The sequence below is a fragment of the Lacerta agilis genome, chromosome 1, assembly GCF_009819535.1.
Source record: "Lacerta agilis isolate rLacAgi1 chromosome 1, rLacAgi1.pri, whole genome shotgun sequence".
NCBI classification, from domain to species: domain Eukaryota; kingdom Metazoa; phylum Chordata; class Lepidosauria; order Squamata; family Lacertidae; genus Lacerta; species Lacerta agilis.
In genome coordinates, this window is record NC_046312.1 from 58,416,449 (window position 1) to 58,438,279 (window position 21,831).

General features: G+C 39.7%; 1 protein-coding gene across 5 annotated transcripts in view; it reads left to right on the top strand.

Annotated features, from left to right (window-relative positions):
* Positions 1-21,831, top strand: part of NELL1 (neural EGFL like 1) — a 361,894-nt gene that overhangs the window by 128,925 nt on the left and 211,138 nt on the right. For all 5 annotated transcript variants that reach the window (XM_033150888.1, XM_033150879.1, XM_033150869.1 and 2 more), the window contains exons 8-12: positions 2,056-2,190; positions 3,127-3,229; positions 8,442-8,515; positions 10,787-10,886; positions 16,955-17,083. In XM_033150888.1, the coding sequence (XP_033006779.1) occupies positions 2,056-2,190; positions 3,127-3,229; positions 8,442-8,515; positions 10,787-10,886; positions 16,955-17,083 (541 nt within the window). The remainder of the gene's footprint in view (positions 1-2,055; positions 2,191-3,126; positions 3,230-8,441; positions 8,516-10,786; positions 10,887-16,954; positions 17,084-21,831) is intronic.

Here is a 21,831-nt window from a genome sequence, read left to right on the forward strand (position 1 = left end):
ATCTGATTAAAGGCCTAAAGATTGCTACTTTGCTCCTGGAGTGTTTAGGATCAAATTATTTCAATAAGGAAGACTATTATGATTGATTACTATGGAATTTGCACAGCACCTCCCCTTGCCACCATGGCAAGTAGGAAGACAGAGACTGAAGAGTTGGCCAAGCCTGTTGTCCCATGTATGAATCCTGCATCTGCAACAGAAATATCTGCTGTTCAGTTTTAAATGCAATTTGTTTCCAAACATGACATCAAATACATAATAAGTCTTTTCCTCCATGAATTTTCTTGTTTTTTTCTAAAGCTGCATGTCCTAATGACTACCACCATGCCTTTTAACAATTAATTCACCTGCAAAATCATTCTATCCCACACGACAGAAAGCATAATTTGCTACACAAGACCCCACAGTGTCATACATGCACCATTGGGTTATAGCTAGCGACAACCCAGCAACCATGAACTTCCAATATAGATAAAATATAACTGATACACAAATCGAACACAAATATTTAATATTTCAAAATGTTATTAAAAGTTACCTAAGCAGCATATCCAAAATCACCCAAAAAAATTCCCCACCAACATCCCGGACAAACCTTCTAATTGAAAGCAAAAGTGTGCTGGACTTTATCCTTGCATTTGCTTTTATAGGGGTAGGTGTTGTTTCATTTATTTCTGGAATTATGGAAGTATTTCTAGAATACTTGTAATGGTTCTGAGAGCACAAATGTTAGCCGTGTGCTCTTCCTATATTTATGCGGAGGCCAAGCTGCTTATGCAGTGTGCAACCTTTTTGCTCAAAATACATTTTCTATGTAATACCCATTATGTCCCTTTACGTGCTGTAAACGTTCAAAACATACGCTGGAAGTGGTAAGGCCCTGAGCCTTGTCTGAATTATGGCTCCTATCAGGAGTATTCATATTTACTGCTGGATGTGTGGTATGTTGTGAATGTATGCAGAGTTGGCCTGAATCATATGCTTCAGACAGGAAGGGGTGGGGAAGTGTTTTAACACTAGAAAAGCAATGGATCAGGCCAGAGTCCCATCTAGTCCAATTTCCCGTTCTCAAATACCTATGCGAAACCCACAAACAGGGCCTGAGAACACTCCTCTTCTAACTTGCAATTCTCAGCAACTGGTATTCAACGGCATACTGCCTCTGGCAGTGGAAAGTAGAACATAGCCACCATCCCTAGTAGCCATTGAAAACCTTATTCTCCATGAATTTGTCTAATCCTCTTTTAATGCCATTACTGCTGCTCGACGGAGCGAATTTTTTAGTAACTATATGCTGCATGAAAAGGTACTTCATTTTGTCGGTGCCAAATCTTCAAACACTCAGCTGCATTGTATGCCCTGGAGTTCCAGCAGTATAAGAGAGGGAGAAAAACTTTTTGCTATCCATTTACTCCATGACATGCATAATTTTATATATCATGTATAATCCATTACAAGTCACTTCCCTTGGCACTTCCCAGTCCATCTCTCCATGGCCTTCTATTCAAACCTTATTCTGCTGCATAAATTCCAAGAAGCCAGATGGGAACCAGGGAAAGAGCTACATCTATGAGCGTCATGCTTTGGGTTTGACTAGTGGATTTAGTATACAGATCATAGCATTTTGAACTTTCCCAGTTCTTAACATTTTCCAGAATAAAGAGCCAAGAATTGGACACTAAAGTTCTAAATGGCTAAGTTGTTATTTATAGACATAGTAGTTATTATTTTAAAAGTTAATAATTATGTGTTGCAGACATGGTGTTACTTTGATTGCCAGTTAACAGATTAGACAGTTGTCCTGAGAGCCACATCCCATATACAGAGGTTTCTTTAATTTGGACTGAACTAAATAGACTAGCAAAGCATATGCAACTGCCTTCTATGTATCTGGGCTGATTCATACCAGCTTAAAGTCATGCTGTTTTCATGTGATTTTGTCAGTATGATAAAACCTAATTCCTTTGAAGATCACTAAGCTGTGCTTTTACTTTCCTTTGTATGAGCCCATGTGTATGAATTCCATGAATTAAATCAAGTAACATTCATTTATAGCTAAATTATGCAGAAATGAGGCTTAGTCAGTTGGAAAACTGTCACTGCGAGAAGACTTGTCAAGTAAATGGAGTGATCTATCGAGACAAAGACTCATGGGTAGAAGATGATCACTGCAGGAATTGTACTTGCAAAGTAAGAAACTTTTAACTTATATATGGGGGTAAGGTGACTCATTACAATTCAGTATAAGTTTGTTGAGTACATAATGTCAACTTGGAGGGTTAGTTATTGGTATTATGCATAGCATTATGTACAGAGTATGGGGAGGGAATAAAAAATGATACCTGCCTAAAAGCAGTTTCTTTCTTGTATTTAGATGGCTCTGTTTTTTTTTACGGAACATTTTGGTGTTTCCTGTGTACAATTTAGAATTCTATTACTGAAGTTTGTGGGGAAGGAGACATTATCTTAATTGTATGCACGAGTTGCGTTTTGCATGACAACAACATGTATATTGTGTTCGTGGTATTTATTATTTTCAACATCAGAGGAACAAAAGTTGATTAGTATGTAAATCTTGTACTGTTGAAATTATTTGATAACTATCAGAGAAGAGGTTTTGTTTGCTCAAGAAAATAGAAAACTGTTTGTTAAAATGAAGATGATTGACAGAGACTGTGAAGGTGTTATTTTGTATTTGTAGAAATGGGTAGATGGCTTCTATTGTCTAACCCACTTAGTGATTGGTGGAATAAGGGAAATAATTTATATCTAAAATTTAATAGATGTTTGCATAGGTAGCAGTGGGATATGATTATGGTTGTTTCAGAATGGTGAACTTGTAGCTTGCAATATAGCTTATCTAAATATTCATATCTAAGCTAATTATTTTTTCCGCAAGTTTAGAATGCTTCCCGCCCCCCCCCCCAATATGCATTACTTTATACCAAAGATAGCCAGTGTGGTACCCTGCAGAGCTTTTCAAACTCCTATCTCCCATCAGCTGTAGCCAGCGTGGTCAATGGCCAAAGATGATGGGAGTTGTAGTCCACAACATCTAGAGAGCACCATGTTGGCTAACCCTGCTTTATACAGATGTTTTAATCCTATTTTTCTTTTATTTTATAGAGTGGAGTAGTGGAGTGCCGGCGAATGGCCTGCCCACCATTGAACTGTTCACCAGATCGCCTTCCGGTCCATTTAACAGGCCAGTGCTGCAAATTGTGCAAGTGTAAGTATAGGTATTGTGCTCTCTTCTGTTTCTCAGTCATACTGATTTTACATGCTTTTTTGTTGTTGTTAGTTATGTAGTAAAGTTGTGGAGTGATGTCACTTCAATTTGGGAAGCCCCTACTCCCTAGGAAGTAATTTGAAATTTGACTCTGCCTTGCATTTTCTGGGAGAGAGGCATCCTGGAGTTAAAACATATGCTCATACCATGTAATGGACTTAACATTCATAATTATTAAAATTTTACTTTTACAGATGATTCAGGCCTTTGTGCAACGTGAATAAGCCTAGCCATCTCCCAGGTTCTTTTGCTAGTCATTTCATCTGAATCAGGGATTGCGGTTTAACATGATTAATAGCAGGCTTCCTCAACCTCGCCCCTCCAGATGTTTTGAGACTACAATTCCCATCACCCCTGACCACTGGCCCTGCTAGCTAGGGATCATGGGAGTTGTAGGCCAAAAACATCTGGAGGGTTGAGGTTGAGGAAGCCTGATTAATAGTATGTTTCAAAATAATCCAACGTTAGATCATGGGTTGTGGAGCTGGTTTGTTGAAACTAACCATGATTAGCATCAAACTATGATTCCTGGTTCAGATGAAATGATAAGCCATGTTGAAAGGGGGGCAAAGGCTTCTGAACTCTTTCTGTGCAGAAGGAGGAAAGGGGAGAGGGAACACGTGGGCCTAGAAGGAGACCATGGTTTAGCATTAGGACTGAATTTAACCATATAGTCACAAGAATCTTTTCTTTTGTTTCATGTCCTCTAATTAAAATATGAATGAATGAACAAACTTACTCTTTTGTGTTTTTTTGGTTGACACCCATCTCAACTTGTTGGTGTACTTGGAAGCCTGTTAGAAGAAATAGATGTAAACATTGATTAAAATTGATTGCAAATCTTGACAGAATGATATACTTGGGACAGTTTTGGGGGTCCATGTTGTTCCAGACACTGAAGCTGTCTATACTGATGATACTGTGTGGATTGATTTCTCTGCCCTTTGTCCATACAGTCATTGACAGTATGATCAACTGTAATTGTCTTTCCTTAGGGCTTATTGAGCAGATAATTAGCCATTATTTTAAAAAATGAGTTAAAGCAACTAGCATTTCTTACCCGAAAAATTCAGGAGGGTTCTTTTTTTCTTTGTTATCTTTAGTTAATCCCTCCAGTACAGAACATACTTTTTGAGATCAAAATGTCTTTCTGGCGAAGTCTGACTATTATTCAGATTTTTCTTCCCTTTTTGTCTACATCCAGCCTTGTTATACAGGCTGTCATATTTGAAGCTTAAAAATACCTCCACCAGCCCTGTGCCCATGAACACATCAGCAAGACAAAATCTAGGTTTTATATTTTCTAAGATGATGATTTACAAGCTGTAGCTGCAAAAATGCCACATTTACCACACAAAAGTCAGCCAGGTGTTTATTACAGTCAACAGACGAATAAGACAAAATGCAAAGTTCAAAACAGAAAATAGGGAGTCTCAATAAGACCAATTGTTTAAAAAATGATAGGCTAAGAGACACAACTATATCTATATATTAATATAGAAGGGTATGCCTAGGGCTTGCCGATCAGAAGGTCGGCGGTTTGAATCCCCGCGACAGGGTGAGCTCCCGTTGCTCGGTCCCAGCTCCTGCCAACCTAGCAGTTCGAAAGCATGTCAAAGTGCAAGTAGATAAATAGGTACCCCTCTGGCGGGAAGGTAAACGGCGTTTCTGTGCACTGCTCTGGTTCGCCAGAAGCGGCTTAGTCATGCTGGCCACATGACCCGGAAGCTGTATGCCGGCTCCCTCGGCCAATAAAGCGAGATGAGTGCCGCAACCCCAGAGTCGTCTCCGACTGGACCTAACAGTCAGGGGTCCCTTTACCTTTACCTTATGACTTAATCACATCAGTAGTGTACTGTTGGGTGTTGGTGCTCATCTAGCCTCCTGCTGAATTGCTGCTGCTTGATAGAGGGTGTGACAGTGAGGAGCCTGGTGCCATGCAAATGTACCATTAGAGCCAATCTGTAGAGTGTTCCTACCCTCATTCCTGGTAAGCAGCAACAACAGATAATGGGAGATCAGGTGAGCACCACTGCCTAACCACACTATCTGCTATTGAATCACACCATACCCATGTTGACAGGTCTTCTGAAACAAATTCTTTGGTATCATGGTGGAATGGCCTAAATACATAATCCTATATATGGGACCAATACACTGAAGGTATTGCAGACTTCTGCTTGTTGATGTCAGTCCAGAGAATTTCCTCATCATGCATGATATAGTTTTGTCACTTTGATATGGCTGCACCCCAGCTAGGAATGTTAAAGATTTGGTACTTAATCCTTTATCAATGTTGCCCTATTTACCTGCCAACCAACAGCTGCCAGTTTAACAATCTGAAAAGTGTAGTTTGTTAAACCTTTTGGGCTGCATGCCATGTCTAGCTGGGAGGCAGGTCATCATTATATACTCTTGACATGCTGTATTCTTCAAAGATGAAATCACATAAGTGAAACTTTGATTGTCAAAATGTGGTGGTATAGATGGATTTCAAAGAAGATATTTTATAGGATTTACACACACACACCCTCTTTGTTGCTAGCATACACTCTGTGTGTAACATTTAGAAGTTGATGGACAGAATATGGGGAGAATTTGTAGAAGTAAAGTGCAACTGCTGAGGATAAAATTTCAGTATGCTGTAATATTTCTAGTTCCTCTGCTCGCCCTAGGCCTATTACCACCTTTCCTATTTCTCGTTTTTACCTCAGACCTAGTTGCATGACTGTTACCAAGGAAAATTATAGATACAATTTGAAAGGTTGAAAAGTAAGGTTTTGTCCCATTCTGCAGTGCTTGAAGTTCTTGAAATGATTTAAAGAGCAATGTTATTTAGTGTTCCTCTTTTACCGGAGTTAAAGAGGACGTTCTTTTTTATTATGGCTACAGTAATGCAAATGTGTCAGGAAGTCATAACTGGAGATTGTAATACATTGTGGTATTAGGAAGCAACATTCGGGTATAAGTTGTAAGTTATTTTGTGTTGTAATGTGTTTTAATGTGCCCTGCCCTGGGACTTTAGGGTGGAGGGCAGATAATAAATCACATAATTGTAACAACAACAACAACAACAACAACAACAACAACAACAACAACAACAACAACAACAACAACATATTTGAAGCTTTCATTTATCTGTATTAATGACACAACCTGGAGGAATTTAGTTTCTCTCGCTTTAATAATTTGGAGCACTGGGCACCTTATTACATATGTACCCAGTGAAGTAACAGTGTCTAAGCCAATTTCTTTTCTAACCAAATAAAGATTTTGGAGCTAATATTCATTCCCTTGCCAGAAATGATACTTGGCTTGAAAGTACCCAAAATCTCAAGGATACTGAGGGTCTGTTTAAGAACTGAGTGCCTGTCATTTTGAGTAGAGATCTGCACTTTGGTCACACTATATATATTTTTGTCTCTGGCACCAGTACTACTCTACCAAAATACAGATCTGTAGTTCCTCAGAAGGCAAGTATCATGGAGCTATATCTGGCATGACCGACTTTTTTACAGCAGTCCAACCCATATTTTGCAAACAGAGGCCTTTTGAGTTGTTCCAGGTTTTTCTCCCTGAACTGAGAAATGTTTTTTATTTACATCCTTAAAGGAATTATATTTCCTCATTCGTGGAGCTATACAATGGTACCTCAGGTTACATACACTTCAGGTTACATACTGTCAGGAAACTGCCCTCAGCCTCGGGGCTGGGGACGGAAGGGTACCGGGAGCCTCGGCACATTCTGAGTAGCAAAACCTCTTCCAGCGGGCAGAGCGGTGCCTCCTCCAGTGGGGAGGGGCCAGCTGGAGGCAGCCAGGTGAAACAGGGGCTTGGAGATGCTGCGGAGAGCCCCAGCACCCCTCGTGAGATTCGCTCTGAGGGGAGCATGCCACTTCCGTTGCCCCAGTTGCGCAGAGGGGTCAAAAGGAGACAGGGGAGGCGGCGCTTTGGGGTGCCGAAATTCTTATGTTGGGGTCACAGCCGGAAACCGGCACTCCCGGATTCTGCTAGTGACTGATACAGTCATGTTTTTCTGCACTGTAAATAGTTTGCACAATAAAACTGTTAAAAGACAGTTCAGACTCATGCCTGCTTACTCGTGAGTAACCAAACGCAGACCTGACACATACGCTTCAGGTTACAGACTCCGCTAACCCAGAAATAACGCTTCAGATTAAGAACTTTGCTTCAGGATAAGAACAGAAATTGTGCTCTGGCGGCGCGGCGGCGGCGGGAGGCCCCATTAGCTAAAGTGGTGCTTCAGGTTAAGAACAGTTTCAGGTTAAGAACGGAATTCCAGAACGAATTAAGTTCTTAATCTGAGGTACCACTGTATCTGGCATGGCTCAAGGGGCCTCTGCTTGGGAAAGGATAGCATAACAGACAATTATCAAGTCTGTTGTATATATGCATTACTTTCTGGAATTAAAAGTATGCAAGAAATACAATATTTGAGTTTTAGTTCATCTGTAAAAGTTTCTAAAAGGCAATCAGCAAAGAAAAGTTAGATCCATATGCTCCAGAAGCTAATTTTAATGTTACAGATAGTCATCATTGTATGGTGTCTTCCTTTTTCATGTGTTTGTTAGCTCTGTATTTCCAGCAGTGATCTAATAAATTATGATAGTTAATGAATACCTGTGGCTCACTTCAGACACTGCTCCAATTACACAGGGGCACAGTTCTGTTTTCACTTGTCTTGATATGGTGTAGATAAATCAGAATCTACGGTATATATTGTGATCCAGTAAGTCCTTCCAGGTTGTCAATACTTTGCCCATACAGGCATATCTTAATACAAATGTACTGTGCCTGCTCCACAGAATGTCACTGCCATGACTAATTCTGTTAATGAACCGAGTTCAATATCTGTTCTGCTTCTCCTGTTACTTCAGGTCACTGAGTAGCCTAGTTTGTCAGAGTGAGTTGTGAAATGGTTCAAGATAATAGTTTTTGTAATGAATTTACTATTATAGTCAAAATAAATGTGAGCAATTAACACTGGCTGCTACTGAAAGGAAAATGAGTACATCATATTTACCACAGTGCATCTAGATTGACTTAAAACAATATTGTTTGTACCAAACTGTATAATTGATCTGCACTTACTACTGAATACTGATGTTTTTATTTATTTTGAAAATTCTAGCCAAATGCATCTATGGAGGAAAAGTGTTGGCAGAAGGTCAGAGGATTTTAACCAAGAACTGCAAAGAATGTCGTGTAAGTTTTTTAACCTTCTAAGACTGCAGTCTCACGCATTATGACTGCAGTAGGACTTACATTGCAATTGTTCACTCTTTCACTTTTAAACATTTGTGGTATCTCCATAATTGCATGCCCTGGATGGTATAGCAAAGTGTGTGCAATATTACCTTCACTGCTTCAGATGCTTTTGACAGAAGAAACATTTTTTAGACGTGAGTCATAAATTCTAATCCATTTTTACTTTCAGTGCTTGCAGGCTGTCACTATTTTGCGGAAGGGATTCAAGCACATGCCAGAAATTTAGCTTTGCACAACTAAAGTAGGATTAAAGTGCTCTGATGCGATAGCACAACAGATCCACAAAAAAGAAGACCCTTTCAGTTGGGAAAGTGACAGGAAAATGCACTGCAAAGTGGGGGAGCAACAAACCAAGTGATTTTCTCTGTCTTTGGGGAAAATAGTTTGGTTTTCTGAGCCCAATCCTGAATTGAGCTCGAGGGCTTTATCGACAGCAGTGGATGATATTTCAGACCATGTGAACCAGCCCCATGTGGTTAATTAAAGCTATTTTTTTACTACATTTTACTTTTACTTTGTGTTATATTCTATGTTTGCAAATGAATTTCAGTTCAGCTTAAACAATAACTTTTACCATGATTTTTTTTTAATAAGTGAAATATATTACTGCTTTGACTCTGTACTCTTCAATGTTTTGATGCTGGTGGTTCAGGAGTAAGTGCACTAGCTCTCTTTGGAGGGTTGCTGTGTGAAATATGAAAATCAAGTATTAAATATGTGGAGAATGTTCAGATATACAGGAGGACCCCTGCTTCTCACAAAGCAATTCATGGAGGGCCATGAGAATGACCACAAGGCAGGGGAACCTAGCACACTTGGAATCTAGCATGCTGATTCCTACAGTCCATACCTTCATGATAACAGTGAACAGCAACAGTAGCCTGAAAGGGCTACAAAATCAGACATCTAGAAGAGTTTTCATCTGCATCAGATTCTCCTCTCTGTTCCTTCTCAAAACAATAATATCTGGATCCTCCATTGCACCCAGAGGGTCTCTGTTTGTTTGCTGGGCTGCTATTTGTTAACTTTCTCCCCGGGGTACTGTGAAGTTCGGGAAACACTTGAGATCTGTCTCTCGGCTGCTGACTAGGCATGGAGGGCAGCTGCTGAGTCCCTGGCGCAAATCAGGGCAAATGTGCAGAAAGGAATTATAAGAAACTCCAAAAAGCCTCTAGGCTTAGCAGAAAACAAGATATGAGCTACTGTGTTCTGGTGATAAGAGTATCTGATCTTCACTTTAGTGCTAATTGTGATTTTATCACATAGCATATGAAGTATCTAACCCTGCCATTGCTTCAATACTGGCACAGCAGCTGCCATTTTATTTGCTATGTTGGTATTGCCCTTGGCATATCTATCTATCATATGCAAAAGACTCATACGTGTTTGCTGTAAGTCAGGAAGGGGTAAGGATAACAATGGTTCCTTGTGCTTAACTGATTCTCAGCCTGCGAGCCTAGAGTAGCAATGCATTTTTGAAGTAACTTGGTAAGTCAGGTTTTCATTTCAGTTGCTGCAGAACAAAGTATCAATTGTACCATAGTAGATAATATTGTGGGCAACCCATCATCATTACATGTTTTCTACCTTTTCACTAGTGAAGGCATGAATAGCTTTTTAATTGCTTCCAAGCTGTGGAAATAATAGAGCTAGTTTTCAGAGCTGCCTTCCTTTTTGTTTCCTTGCCCATTTTGCATGGAAGTATCATAGGTTCTGCTGTCAGTGCATTTCCCATGCTTTTCTTTTGTGAACATCTCATGACAACCAGGTATTACTGAACTTTAGAGGGAAAACAGTTCTCTCTCAAATTGATATGCTTAATCTTTCACTCATCAAAACTTCCATGCTAGTTTGATACTAATGCAACAACGTTCTTCTGCAAAGAGAACAGATAGTCTGGGCATGTTGGGCAGTGAGGTCCCTGCTGGTCAGACCAGTACCATTCTTACTTTTTTTTGTCATAGTCTGGCTGTATACGCACCTTGCTGTGTAACCCCGTCCAATCCTGGAAACTGTAGTTTACCCCATAGACCTGCAGTTCCCAGCACCATTAACAAGCTACAGTTCCCAGGATTCTTTTGAAGAGGAATGTGCTTTGAATGTCTCATATATATGCAGCCTTTGTTTATGTCAGTCTCTGATTACAGACAGTAGAAGCAACCGTGGAATTTTCATCAGTGTAACTCTTTAAAACATTGTTATTTCTAGAATGGAATTTTAGTAAAAGTAACAGAGACCTGTCCTCCATTGAACTGCTCAGAAAAAGATTACATCCTCCCAGAGAATCAGTGCTGCAGTGTTTGCAAAGGTAAGTAGGATATTGGCAGTTATTGTTAATAGTTATTGTGTCTTCCTTAAAAGAATGTTTGATTTTGATCTGAAAGGCCTACTGTAAGGCTTATGGTGTTGTTTTGGATGCCTTTTATGCATTAGCTGGTCAGACATCAAAGCTCCTTGGGGATATTGTAGAGCATTTTGAAATCAGGGAAGTTAATTTACTTTTTTTTCAGTTTGTATAGATACAGTCTGTGAAGCATGTATAACTTCCTACACATTGATAACATTGTATAGAAAGGTAAAGGGACCCCTGACTATTAGGTCCAGTCGTGGACGACTCTGGGGTTGCAGAGCTCATCTCGCTTTACTGGCCGAGGGAGCCAGCATACAGCTTCCAGGTCATGTGGCCAGCATGACAAAGCCGCTTCTGGCGAACCAGAGCAGCACACGGAAATGTCGTTTACCTTCCCATCAGAGCGGTACCTATTTATCTACTTGCACTTTGTGCATTCGAACTGCTAGGTTGGCAGGAGCAGGGACCGAGCAACGGGAGCTCACCCCATTGTGGGGATTCGAACTGCCGACCTTCTGACATTAAAGTTAGAGTTACAACCCAAACAATGCCACCAGTGCAAAGCTAAACCCACAAGTGCTGTATTGGGGCCTTGTGGGTTTCTTCTTGAATTTTCCTATTCCAACTCCCTTCCCATGTCTTTAAGCCTCAAACAGCACAATTGCCAAAAATTATCTTTCTCCTTGAAAGCGGAGCTGCTTTGTTTCCCTGACCACCCACAGTCATGATGAATTCATATGTAATTATTGTTGCCATTAACATTTTTGTTGTTGTTTATCATGTAGTCATCAAAGACCATATAGCAGTGGAACAATTTCTTGATTGCATCTTAATCATGCTTTTGTTATTTTTTCCCATCCTTGGTGAAATTTACTGCACTATCATAGATTATGATTATGTAACTTGGAGTCACAGATGTGATTGTGCATTTTTTTCCCATTGGGTGTCAAATCAAAATCATTTATTTTTTATTTTTTTATTTTTGCTGCTACTCAGTTTCTTGGATTACAAACATGGGCTGTTGCTTTGCTTGCAGAAGGTACCAGGGCCAATCCCAAGCACCTCCAGGCAAGTCAGAAGGGGGGGCAGGTTGGCCAATTGGAATGGGCCTGCAATTTTGAGGGGGCCTACTCCAAGCTCCCCATGGTAGAAGCAAAGGGGAACCCAACCCTTTGGTAAAGATTATTGAAATGCGGCCTGCATTTCCCATCTGTCCTGGACCTCTTGCCAGCTTTGCATGGCCGTGTCTCCAGGTAGGGCTGTCTGAACTCCTGGGGAATCATTGTCAGTCAGTGTAGGGAGTATTCAACTAGATGGACTGGTGGTCTGACTCAGTGCTATTTTTCTAGAAAAAGAGGTGTCAAAACTCACCATGAACACCACCTCCATTCTCTTAGAATGGCAATGGTGCCCACCTGAGAGGTGCTGAAACTGAGTTCCAGTGAGTTCCAGCTGAAAAAAAGTCCTGGGCTTGACTCAGTATAAAGTAGCTCCCTTTGTCTCTATGTCCTCAACCTTTGAATATGAAAAAGAGTAAAAGAAAAGGAAAAGAAAAAAGCACATGGTTAAACATTTTTGAATAACATAATTTTTAATCACTATATATTAAAATAGGTTCTGTGGTTTTTAAATTGACCTTGGTGGCAATCAGGTTAGAAGTTGCTCAGTGTGCTCAAATTAGTACTTTGCAGTGCAATTCTATGCATGTCTATTCAGAAGCAAGCCCCGTTTACTTCAACATCCGTGTTTGTGTGTGTAGGAGGAGGTTGAAGTGCAGCAAACATTTTATTAATAATGTAGCTCTGCTAACCTTTACATTTACTATTTATATAAAACAGGTTTATAATATCTTTCATTGGCACCTTCATGAGTCTCTTCAATCAGCATATTTTTCATCTCTTCCTGTCTAGCCCCAAGACTGGACATGAGACAATTTTGCATAAAGAGAATGGAAGGAGTTCTGTTTCCTCAGATGCAAAAAAATAAAGACATTTCTCATGCATTGCTGTGGGGCTCTGAGACACCTCTAGAATTCAGTTTTATTAAGTCCCAGAAAGATGCTGATAAGTATAAATTTAACAGGTCTGCTGCATGCAGAATTGTAGCAACAGGGCTCTCAACTTTACAAAGGCTTATTTCAGAATTTACATACAGTACTGTCCTTGGGAGCAGCTTATTGAGTACAAAATACATGCATGTAGAGTCGTTTGTGTTACTTAGAATATATGTGAGAGCAACCATGAAATGATCTTATTGTGAGAAAAATAAATACAGTTCTGCTGGCCTCTGTTTAATTATTTCTGTGCTCGCCTATTGCAATTCAGTTGCAACATATTTGTGCAACACAGTGCTTTGTGCCTATATGCATATTTCAACTTCTTTTCTTCCAGAGATTTTGATTGATTTACAAACTTAAAGCTTTGGACTTTGGCACTTTTATTAAAATAGTATTTTTTCACAAACATGTTACATATATTTAATTGATTAAAATCTTGTAAATCAATCTTAACAGATAAATTAAATGTAGCAGCCTGACTTGGAAGTGTTTTTATATATTAGTAAAGACTGTTGTTGCTATCCTGCCTGTTTTGACCATTCTGTTGCCTAAATAAATAGCTAAATAGTTCTGGACACAAGTGCAAACAAATTTACGTACAGACAACTGCAAATTAAAAATGGTACTTCTTTTTCAATACTTCTAAAGTAACGTTGATACTACATGGGGTCTATGGCAAATGTAGGAGAGCCTTTTCCCACTGAACGCCAGGGCAGTGTTTTGGTGTAGGGTGGGGCCAGAGCTGCCCCATACCCTGTATACCTTAAGCTCCTCACCACCCCATTCTCTCTTAGAGAGTGGCAGGGTGACAGGTGATGATCTTAAGAGAGGGAGAGGGAGGGAGACATGGGATGGTGGTGATTTAAAGAGATAATGAAATGATTATAATCTTAAGTAAAGCTCAATATCACCCCATACCCTTTCTCATACATGGGCAGAGCCACCACACACTCTTTCTTTGTTACTCCCACCTAGGGATGTAAGAAGGCAGTGATTTCTGTTCTAACCTGTATTTGTCACAATCAGCACTGTTTCGGTTCCACTGCAGTTCGGCTTCTGCCAAATACTACATGTAACTATTTCTGCAACTTACTTTAATCTCAGTGTAAAAGAAATGACAAAACAATGTTTAGAAGACATCTGAAGGCAGCCCTGTTTAGGGAGGCTTTTAACGTTTAATAGATTATTGCATTTTAGTGTTCTGTTGGAAGCAGCCCAGAGTGGCTGGGGAAACCCAGCCAGATGGGCGGGATATTAAATAATAAATTATTATTATAAAAAGTTATTAATTGCCTATAATGTGTGGACTTAAAAACAATAATGATTTAAATGAATGCCAGTCATATTCATCAGGCCAATTTCTGTTCCTGACCACAGATGAGCATGCACTTTTGGCTTCCCTTTACGTTTTTAATCCCCCCCAAACATTCCTTATCCACCCCATCAGTTAATGCGCGCGCACACACACTCATTCAAATCCTTGTTCTCTCTCACACACATACTCACTGTCCATTCTTTCCCTCCTTTCTCTCTCTCCCTGTATCTCCTCCTCAGATAATAAATGAGCTTAGGAAAAATCTTCCTTTAAAAAACAAACAAACCCTAAATTGCTATACTGGAGTGAAGTCAATGAATCAGGCTGAATCTGAAGACACTGTGGACTACATCCCAACAATGGTTCCCCATCCCATTGGCATTTTAAGAGCCAGCTCACACATAAAAGCCACCCACTTATGCTCTCTGGATGTCTCCTGACTGATCACAGGCACAAGCTTTTCAAGAAAAGTAACATGTGAAGTGTGCATGATAAGCTCCACTGTTAACATAATAGAATTTTTTCAGATTGATGTGGTCATGTAAACTGCCACGTAAAGGCCATACGCCTATTTCTTAATGTGATCCTGTGTCTTGGGATGATCAGAAGAAATTGCATATGGAATAAAGCAGCTGGCTTACATTTATGAGAAAAATCATGCCAATTCCAACCATATTTTTATTTGCTTGAGTTCATGGGGACTTACAAGTGAGTATGCAAGGATTTTCAGACTAAGTAGCTTTGGAGCAGGTCTGAGGTTGTTAAGTTATTTGACTTTTTGAGAATTGTAACCTACGGTATTCCTAATTGGAGGAACACATTTGGAAGGATATGTGCCAAGCCAATTGTACAATTATTTAACAACATGAAATGAGCTTGTCTACCTATTCCCTGAAGCGTAGAATTTGATTACTATTATAATTAGCTTAAAATGATAAATGGGTCATTGCACAATCAAATAACTTAAAAAGCAAAACTTAATCTTGTGGAAGCAGTTGTAATAAAGACATAAGAATGCCCTCATCAAAGGAAAGCCAAGGGTAGAAAAATTGCTCTAAATGCTGGAAGAGTATTCACCTGAAATGTTTGAAGAAGGAATAGAGGTCACCTAGTTTGTCAAAGATCTAGGGTATATGTGATTCCCTTTTGGAAGTCTATTTGTTTTTCAAATGTTGTTAAGGTACTACATGCATTTATGACATACATCTATGTGTATGGGGGAATGCTTTGCACATTTGTTCTAAACTGTTTGTTGTTGTAGCTAATGCTCTATTGCCTTCTCATCTATGCTGTTGTCATATAAAGATCCCTACTTCCTTCATTTAAAAACTTCATTTTGAAGATTTGCTTCAGAATGCCTTCTTTCCTGGTGGTTTCCTCCATATTTTTGCTGGCTTTTGAAAGCGTTTGTCTTCTCATTTCTGTGTGGTTCAGAATAATTTGAAGGGGCAGCATTTTATTTGATAAATATACATTGATGGTTTTATTTTTTTAAAAAAAGCTTTTTGCTGGTTGTATGCATTGGGTAACAGAATTCCATCCCCATCTCCCCATCATCTCTTTGAGAATCAGTTGGTAGGGTTCTATATTTGTGTGTATGTGTGTAGTGCACAAAAGTTTTAAGGAATTGCTTCTCTTTGCATCCTGGAACAATGTGTACTGACCTGTTATATTAATATAAATCACATCGTATGCACATTTAACTTGTGTGATTTCAACCATATGTGATTGAAGGTCGGCTGGTTGAAAATCTGCAGGTTAAATGCAGGCAAAGCAGAGAGCTTAAAAGCTCTTTTTGCATCTTGTTTTCCCAGCATGAACCCCCCCCCCCAAAAGCCAATTTCAGGGGTAGGAGTGAGTGGCTGGAGGAGAGGATGGAAAGCCCCATTTCTCAAGTGGAAGTCCTTGCACAGGGGTTGCATTGATGGGACATTAGCTAAATCCTCTGCCCTGTATATTTATTTGAGAGCCCACCTTATAAAGCTCCAGGGAGACTTACTGCTGAGTATACCTGCATATGATTGAGAATTCTAATCTATTCATGAAAGTTTAAGCAAGGTGTTCTTTATTTAAGATTAATTAATCCAGAACACTTTTGTTTCAAGCTTTCATCATTGTTAGCTCTGGCTGTGCCCCCGTACAGCATCTGGCCTCTCAGTGGAGTACCATTAAGAAAATGTGGCCCTTAACAGAAGATTCTCATGCTATGGAATTTTGGATCTGTTATGACAGCATTCTTAAAAGTGGTGTGATTAGTTTCAGTAGAAGATCAGTGTAAATATGGACAATTAAGCACACAGGCCCTTGATAGTTCAGTTGGTAGAGCATGAGACTTTTAATCTTAAGAGTTGTGGGTTCAATTCCCATGTTGGGCAAAATATTCCTGCATTGCATTGCAGAAAATTGGACTAGATGACCTTTGTGGGTCTGTTCAATTCTAAAATTCTATGAAAGGTAAAGTACATTATGTTAGTGTGGAAGTTAAATGTTATTCTCAGGAAAAAACACATGTGAAACACTGTTAAATGTATGGATTAATTTGTATTACTGCTAAGATTCCTATCTAAATTAAATAGTATAATTGCTGATTTAGGATTAAGCTTTTTATTGCTTTCCCTCACTCTGATACATTGTTGAATGTGCTTTATATTTCAGGTCATAATTTTTGTGCACAAGGACACAGATGTGGTGAAAACTCAGAGTGCAGGAACTGGAACACGCGAGCTACTTGTGAATGCAAAAGTGGTTATATCTCTGTCCAAGGGGATTCTGCCTATTGTGAAGGTAAATAATGTGTTCCGCAAAGTAACTTCATTGTGGTCTAGTGAGAAATGTGCTGTTAAAACAAAGGCAGAACAGAGCATCTCATTATCAAGTTCAATCTTCATGGTAGTATAAATGATAATATCCTCATTTGATTCTATATGTAGAAAGTTCAGATGACCCAGACAGATGGAAACTTCATTGTGAAGTTCCCAAGTGACTAACTGACTTCCTAGCGTGTTGTCTTTGCAATATATAAATTCCAGTAATACTGCTGCTTAGGCTGATGGCAAGTGTGTTGTCCCAGACATGAATGATCTGTGTCACCTTAAGACCAAATTGATAACAGTTGATAATAGTACATTTAGGCAACAGGTGAATATTGTTTTCATCATGCCTTTCGGCTGATCTAAATATGTGACCCATGTATCACTATATCTACAGATAGTAGGCTTAGAAGTGGTTTTATGGTCTTCTTTTAATGACGTGGACGGCTCTGAGGTATTCCGTTCAAGAGCAGAATATACATTTTAAACATAAATAAGTAAGCTGTTGTGACTGTTGATAGCATCTTGTGAGGTGTGATGAGTTGCAAATACTGTTCCCCCCATAGTATTAACTTGGTGAAAAACCTGTCTCTGTGGCTGAGGTGCTCCTGTGGATACTCATTACAAAGCAATCCTGTTTATTACATACAGGAAATTTTTGTCAATATCTCCTCTTTTCCTGGGTTTCCTTGGACAAGCTAGCTCATTTGCCATTCATAAATGGTTTGCGTTGCTGAACAAGCATAGGAATACAATCTGTCATGATCCTTCAGTGCTGAAGTTTCAAACATGTAATAATGAAACATGTAATGAAAATGGCTTTGTTTGTTTCCCTGGTCTTGATCGGAAATGGTTGAGTTTCATAAATGGCTTTTTGAGACCTATTGTTGGTAACGAAATAGAAAGGCCTCACTTGGTGTCAATGCTAATGCATGAGGAGTGCAGTGAATTTAGAAAGACTCAGTTTTTCTTGTACCTAACCCTGGTTTGGTTGAGGCAAGTGCCTCAAACAGAATACATTTTTTTTCTCCCATTGTGAATCTTCTTTGTCCAGTCTCAATTTAATTGATCAAAAGTTGTCATTGAATAATTTCTTAGCCTGCAGCTTAAAACAGGAATGAGACGTCCCTAAAGGGGACCCAAAGCTTTTGGTGTTGTAAAATTCCATGTTTTGGATTAAAGTCATTTCTTAAACTTTAAAACTTGGATTAAAATTGTTATCCTTTTGTGTTAGCCACCCAGAGTGGCTGGGGAGACCCAGCCAGATGGGCGGGGTACAAATAAATAATAATAATAATAATAATAATAATAATAATAATAATAATAATTATTATTATTATTATTATTATTATTATTATTATTTGGAAAGAAAAAGAGATAAGGCACCAGCACAGGAATAAAAGTATGAGGAGGTCTGAAATGTATCTTCTCTTATCTTCATTCTCCAGCACTTTGGGGTGCTTCAGACATTTGCTGGACATGTTTGGAAAAGGAAGCATGAACAACTTATGCTTTCATGACCATGATCATGGGGGTACTAGCTAGTACTCCAACATGGCGAAGGAGAAGCTAGCTGGATCAGGAGGACCAGTTCCACTAACACCAAGCTGGACCCCGAGATTGAGCTAGAGATCCCTACATTAGTTCCCCTGGAGACACCACTCCATGAGAATTGGCCCTCTTTTTAGACCATGGTCTTCATGCTAAACTATACCTGCTCATAAGCAAAGGCAAGACATGAAATGGGAATTAACTGTGATAGGTTCTGTAAGGTCCTCTGTTGGTTGCTCATGAGTAAGCAGGCAAAACTCAGAGTTTCCTTTAAGAGTTTTATTGTACAAACTATGTACAGTGCAGAGCTAATAAGTTCATGTCTGTATCAAGCATCGTCAGAATCCGGGAATGGCCCCTTCCGGTTCTGACACCAACAAAATAGCATCAGTATATGGAAACCCCACCTCCCATCCTTTCGTTTCACCCCTCGACGCCTTTAGGGCACTGGAAGCTGCGTGTCTCTTTCCTCGACCCTTGAGCGAGAGGAGTGTGAGGGCTCTTCAGCATCCTCAGAGCCTTCTCCCTCCATACCCTGAAAAGCCTGCCCCTCCCTGCTCGAAGCCTCGCTGCTCCCTCGGCTGCCAGAGGAGGTGCTACTGGTCAGGTGGGACTGGGGCTCTCTGTAGCATCCTGAGAGCCCTTCCACCACCTTGGGGACAGTTCCCTGACAGGTTCCAAGCCTGAGGGCTACACCATAAGGCTTCCGGCCCAGGGAGGGATATTGCATCTCACCTGAGTAATACACCATGTCAGAGTTTTCTGCCTGGAAATACCAAAGATCCTACAACTCCAGTTTGATATGCTGTCTGATGACCTGATAGACTGACACTACAACTTTGGGTTCTTCTCCCTTTCCCCCAGAATCCTGTCTTGCTTTGTAGGGTTCCACTCATCACCAGAATAGGACACAATTCCTCTAGGTCAGTCATGACCAAACTTGGCCCTCCAGCTGTTTTGGGACTACTGTTCCCATCATCCCTGACCACTGGTCATGATAGCTAGGAATGATGGGAGTTGTAGTTCCAAAACAGCTGGAGGGCCAAGTTTGGCCATGCCTGCTCTAGGTAATGTCCAGAGGTAGAATATCAGATAATGGGTAGAATGTGTGTTTTCCTGTGCTGTTTGGGAATGAGGAGATATGTAATCTGCTGCTGCTTCTGTCACTCCAGAAGAACAGCCTTAAATAGTCCTGGTTGAACATCTGTCTTCCTGCCCCCCTATACATTTTCTCCCCTCTCTCTATATGGTTCAGTTTTCTAGGAAGACTTCTGAATGTTTTGTATTGTACATATATTAATGTGATAAACTGGCATTCACTTTGGCTTGTACTTTTTTTTTTGGTTTTCTCTATTTATGGCATTAGTGTTTATGAGCGTGGCCTTCGTGGATCTTTTCCATTTTTAAAAAGTGCTTTCTTTAGAATTATTCTTGAGCTGGCTTCCATCCATCTATATTTGAAATGGAGAAGAGATGACACACTTGACAAGCTGTTAAAATATATTGCTGGAACAGGGAGATAAAACTAAGGAGTGTTCATCAGAAAGAGATTTGTGGGTATCAGCTCTGCTTAGCTGGTCTGAAAAGCTACTAGTATTCTTCCCCATACATGCATGGACGAAGAGGGCTAGCGTTGAGCTATAAGAAACAAATCTCAAATTACAAAAAAAATATCGTATTTATGACAGTATTTCTGGCTCAATCTGTCTGGGTAGCTCAGTTGGTTAGAGTGTGGTGCTGACAATGCTAAGGTTACAGGTTGGATCCCCGTATGGGACAGCTACATATTCCTGTACAGCAGAGGGATTGTATTAGATGACCCTCAGGCTCTCTTCCAACTCTGAAGTTTTGTGATTCAATGATTCTGTGAATCAACCCATGTGAAAGGACACTGATCCCATCCCATATATCGTCTAGTGAATCATGAAAACAAAGTTTCTACTGTACTTTAATCTGAAATTGCATGTTCCAAAACATACATATGGATCTTTTCCTATTTTTGTTTAACATGATATCTGACTTGAAGAAAACTACTACAAAGCCTGATGACTGTTTTGTAAAGCTTTGGTTAGCCCCAATAAAGGTTTTTTTTTTTTTAATCTAATGAGCCAACATGGCTGCACTTATTTTATAAATAGACTGATTCACATGATAGTTAACAGGATTCCTGTAGGAATGTCCACTTTGTGTGATGCTCTTAATTACTTTTATTTGAGAAATAATTTAATCTGGGCTTCCAAATGCTCAAGCATTCCTGTTATTCCACCGTGCTATTTCAGCACCATTTTATTGTGAATGTATGCATCAGGACCTGTTACGTCTTTGTATGCAAGGTTCTTCTGTATCTAGAAAGACCACAGTTCTACTTCACAGATGGTGGGTGTGAGAGAAGAGAGAAAGAATAGTATCACCGGGACATCAAATATAAATTCTTGCCATTCTGGAGTGCTTAAAATTCATCCATTGGGCCAGATGTTGTGTTACAGCCCCCCAAATACACATACTTTGGGATTTTTATTTGCTTTTTACCTGGAACCAATAACATAGGAAGTTGCTGTGAAAATGCTCCCTTTTTGCTGCTATATTAGGGATTCATTTGAGAGCAGTCTTTAGCATAGTACTGCTCTCATGCCACATTTACTTAAAAAACACAAATGTATTCATAAGTGGTCGTAGAGACAGCTAGAGCAAGAGATAATTAGTATAAATATTGCTGTGATAATGGTCTGAATTTCATCCCATTGTTTCAGAGGAATTGAAATAGAAGTAGTGTTTCATACTGCTTCTTTTGAGATCCAAGGTTTCCTGTCTCCAGCTGATCTGAAAGTAATTGTATCCTAGTTCAGAATGTGCTGAATCAATAATAATACTAATAGCAATGATAATAAGCAATCTCTTGCTCCTCCATCTATCCACCCATCCTCTATCTTCTCCCCATTAACCACCCCAGATCTTCTATAATGCAGCAATGGTATTACCCTTTAAGAAGCCTTGCACTTTTAATAAACTTCAAGGCTACCCTCTTCACACGTTGCATTTGTAGAGGCAGGTGCTGGGGAGCGATCTTACCAGATGTCTTTTTCTTCAGGTCCCCTCCCTTCTCCAAGCCTGTTTTCTGTCTCCTGGGTTCACTATTTTGTAATGCTCAACACACACACCCTTCTTACACAC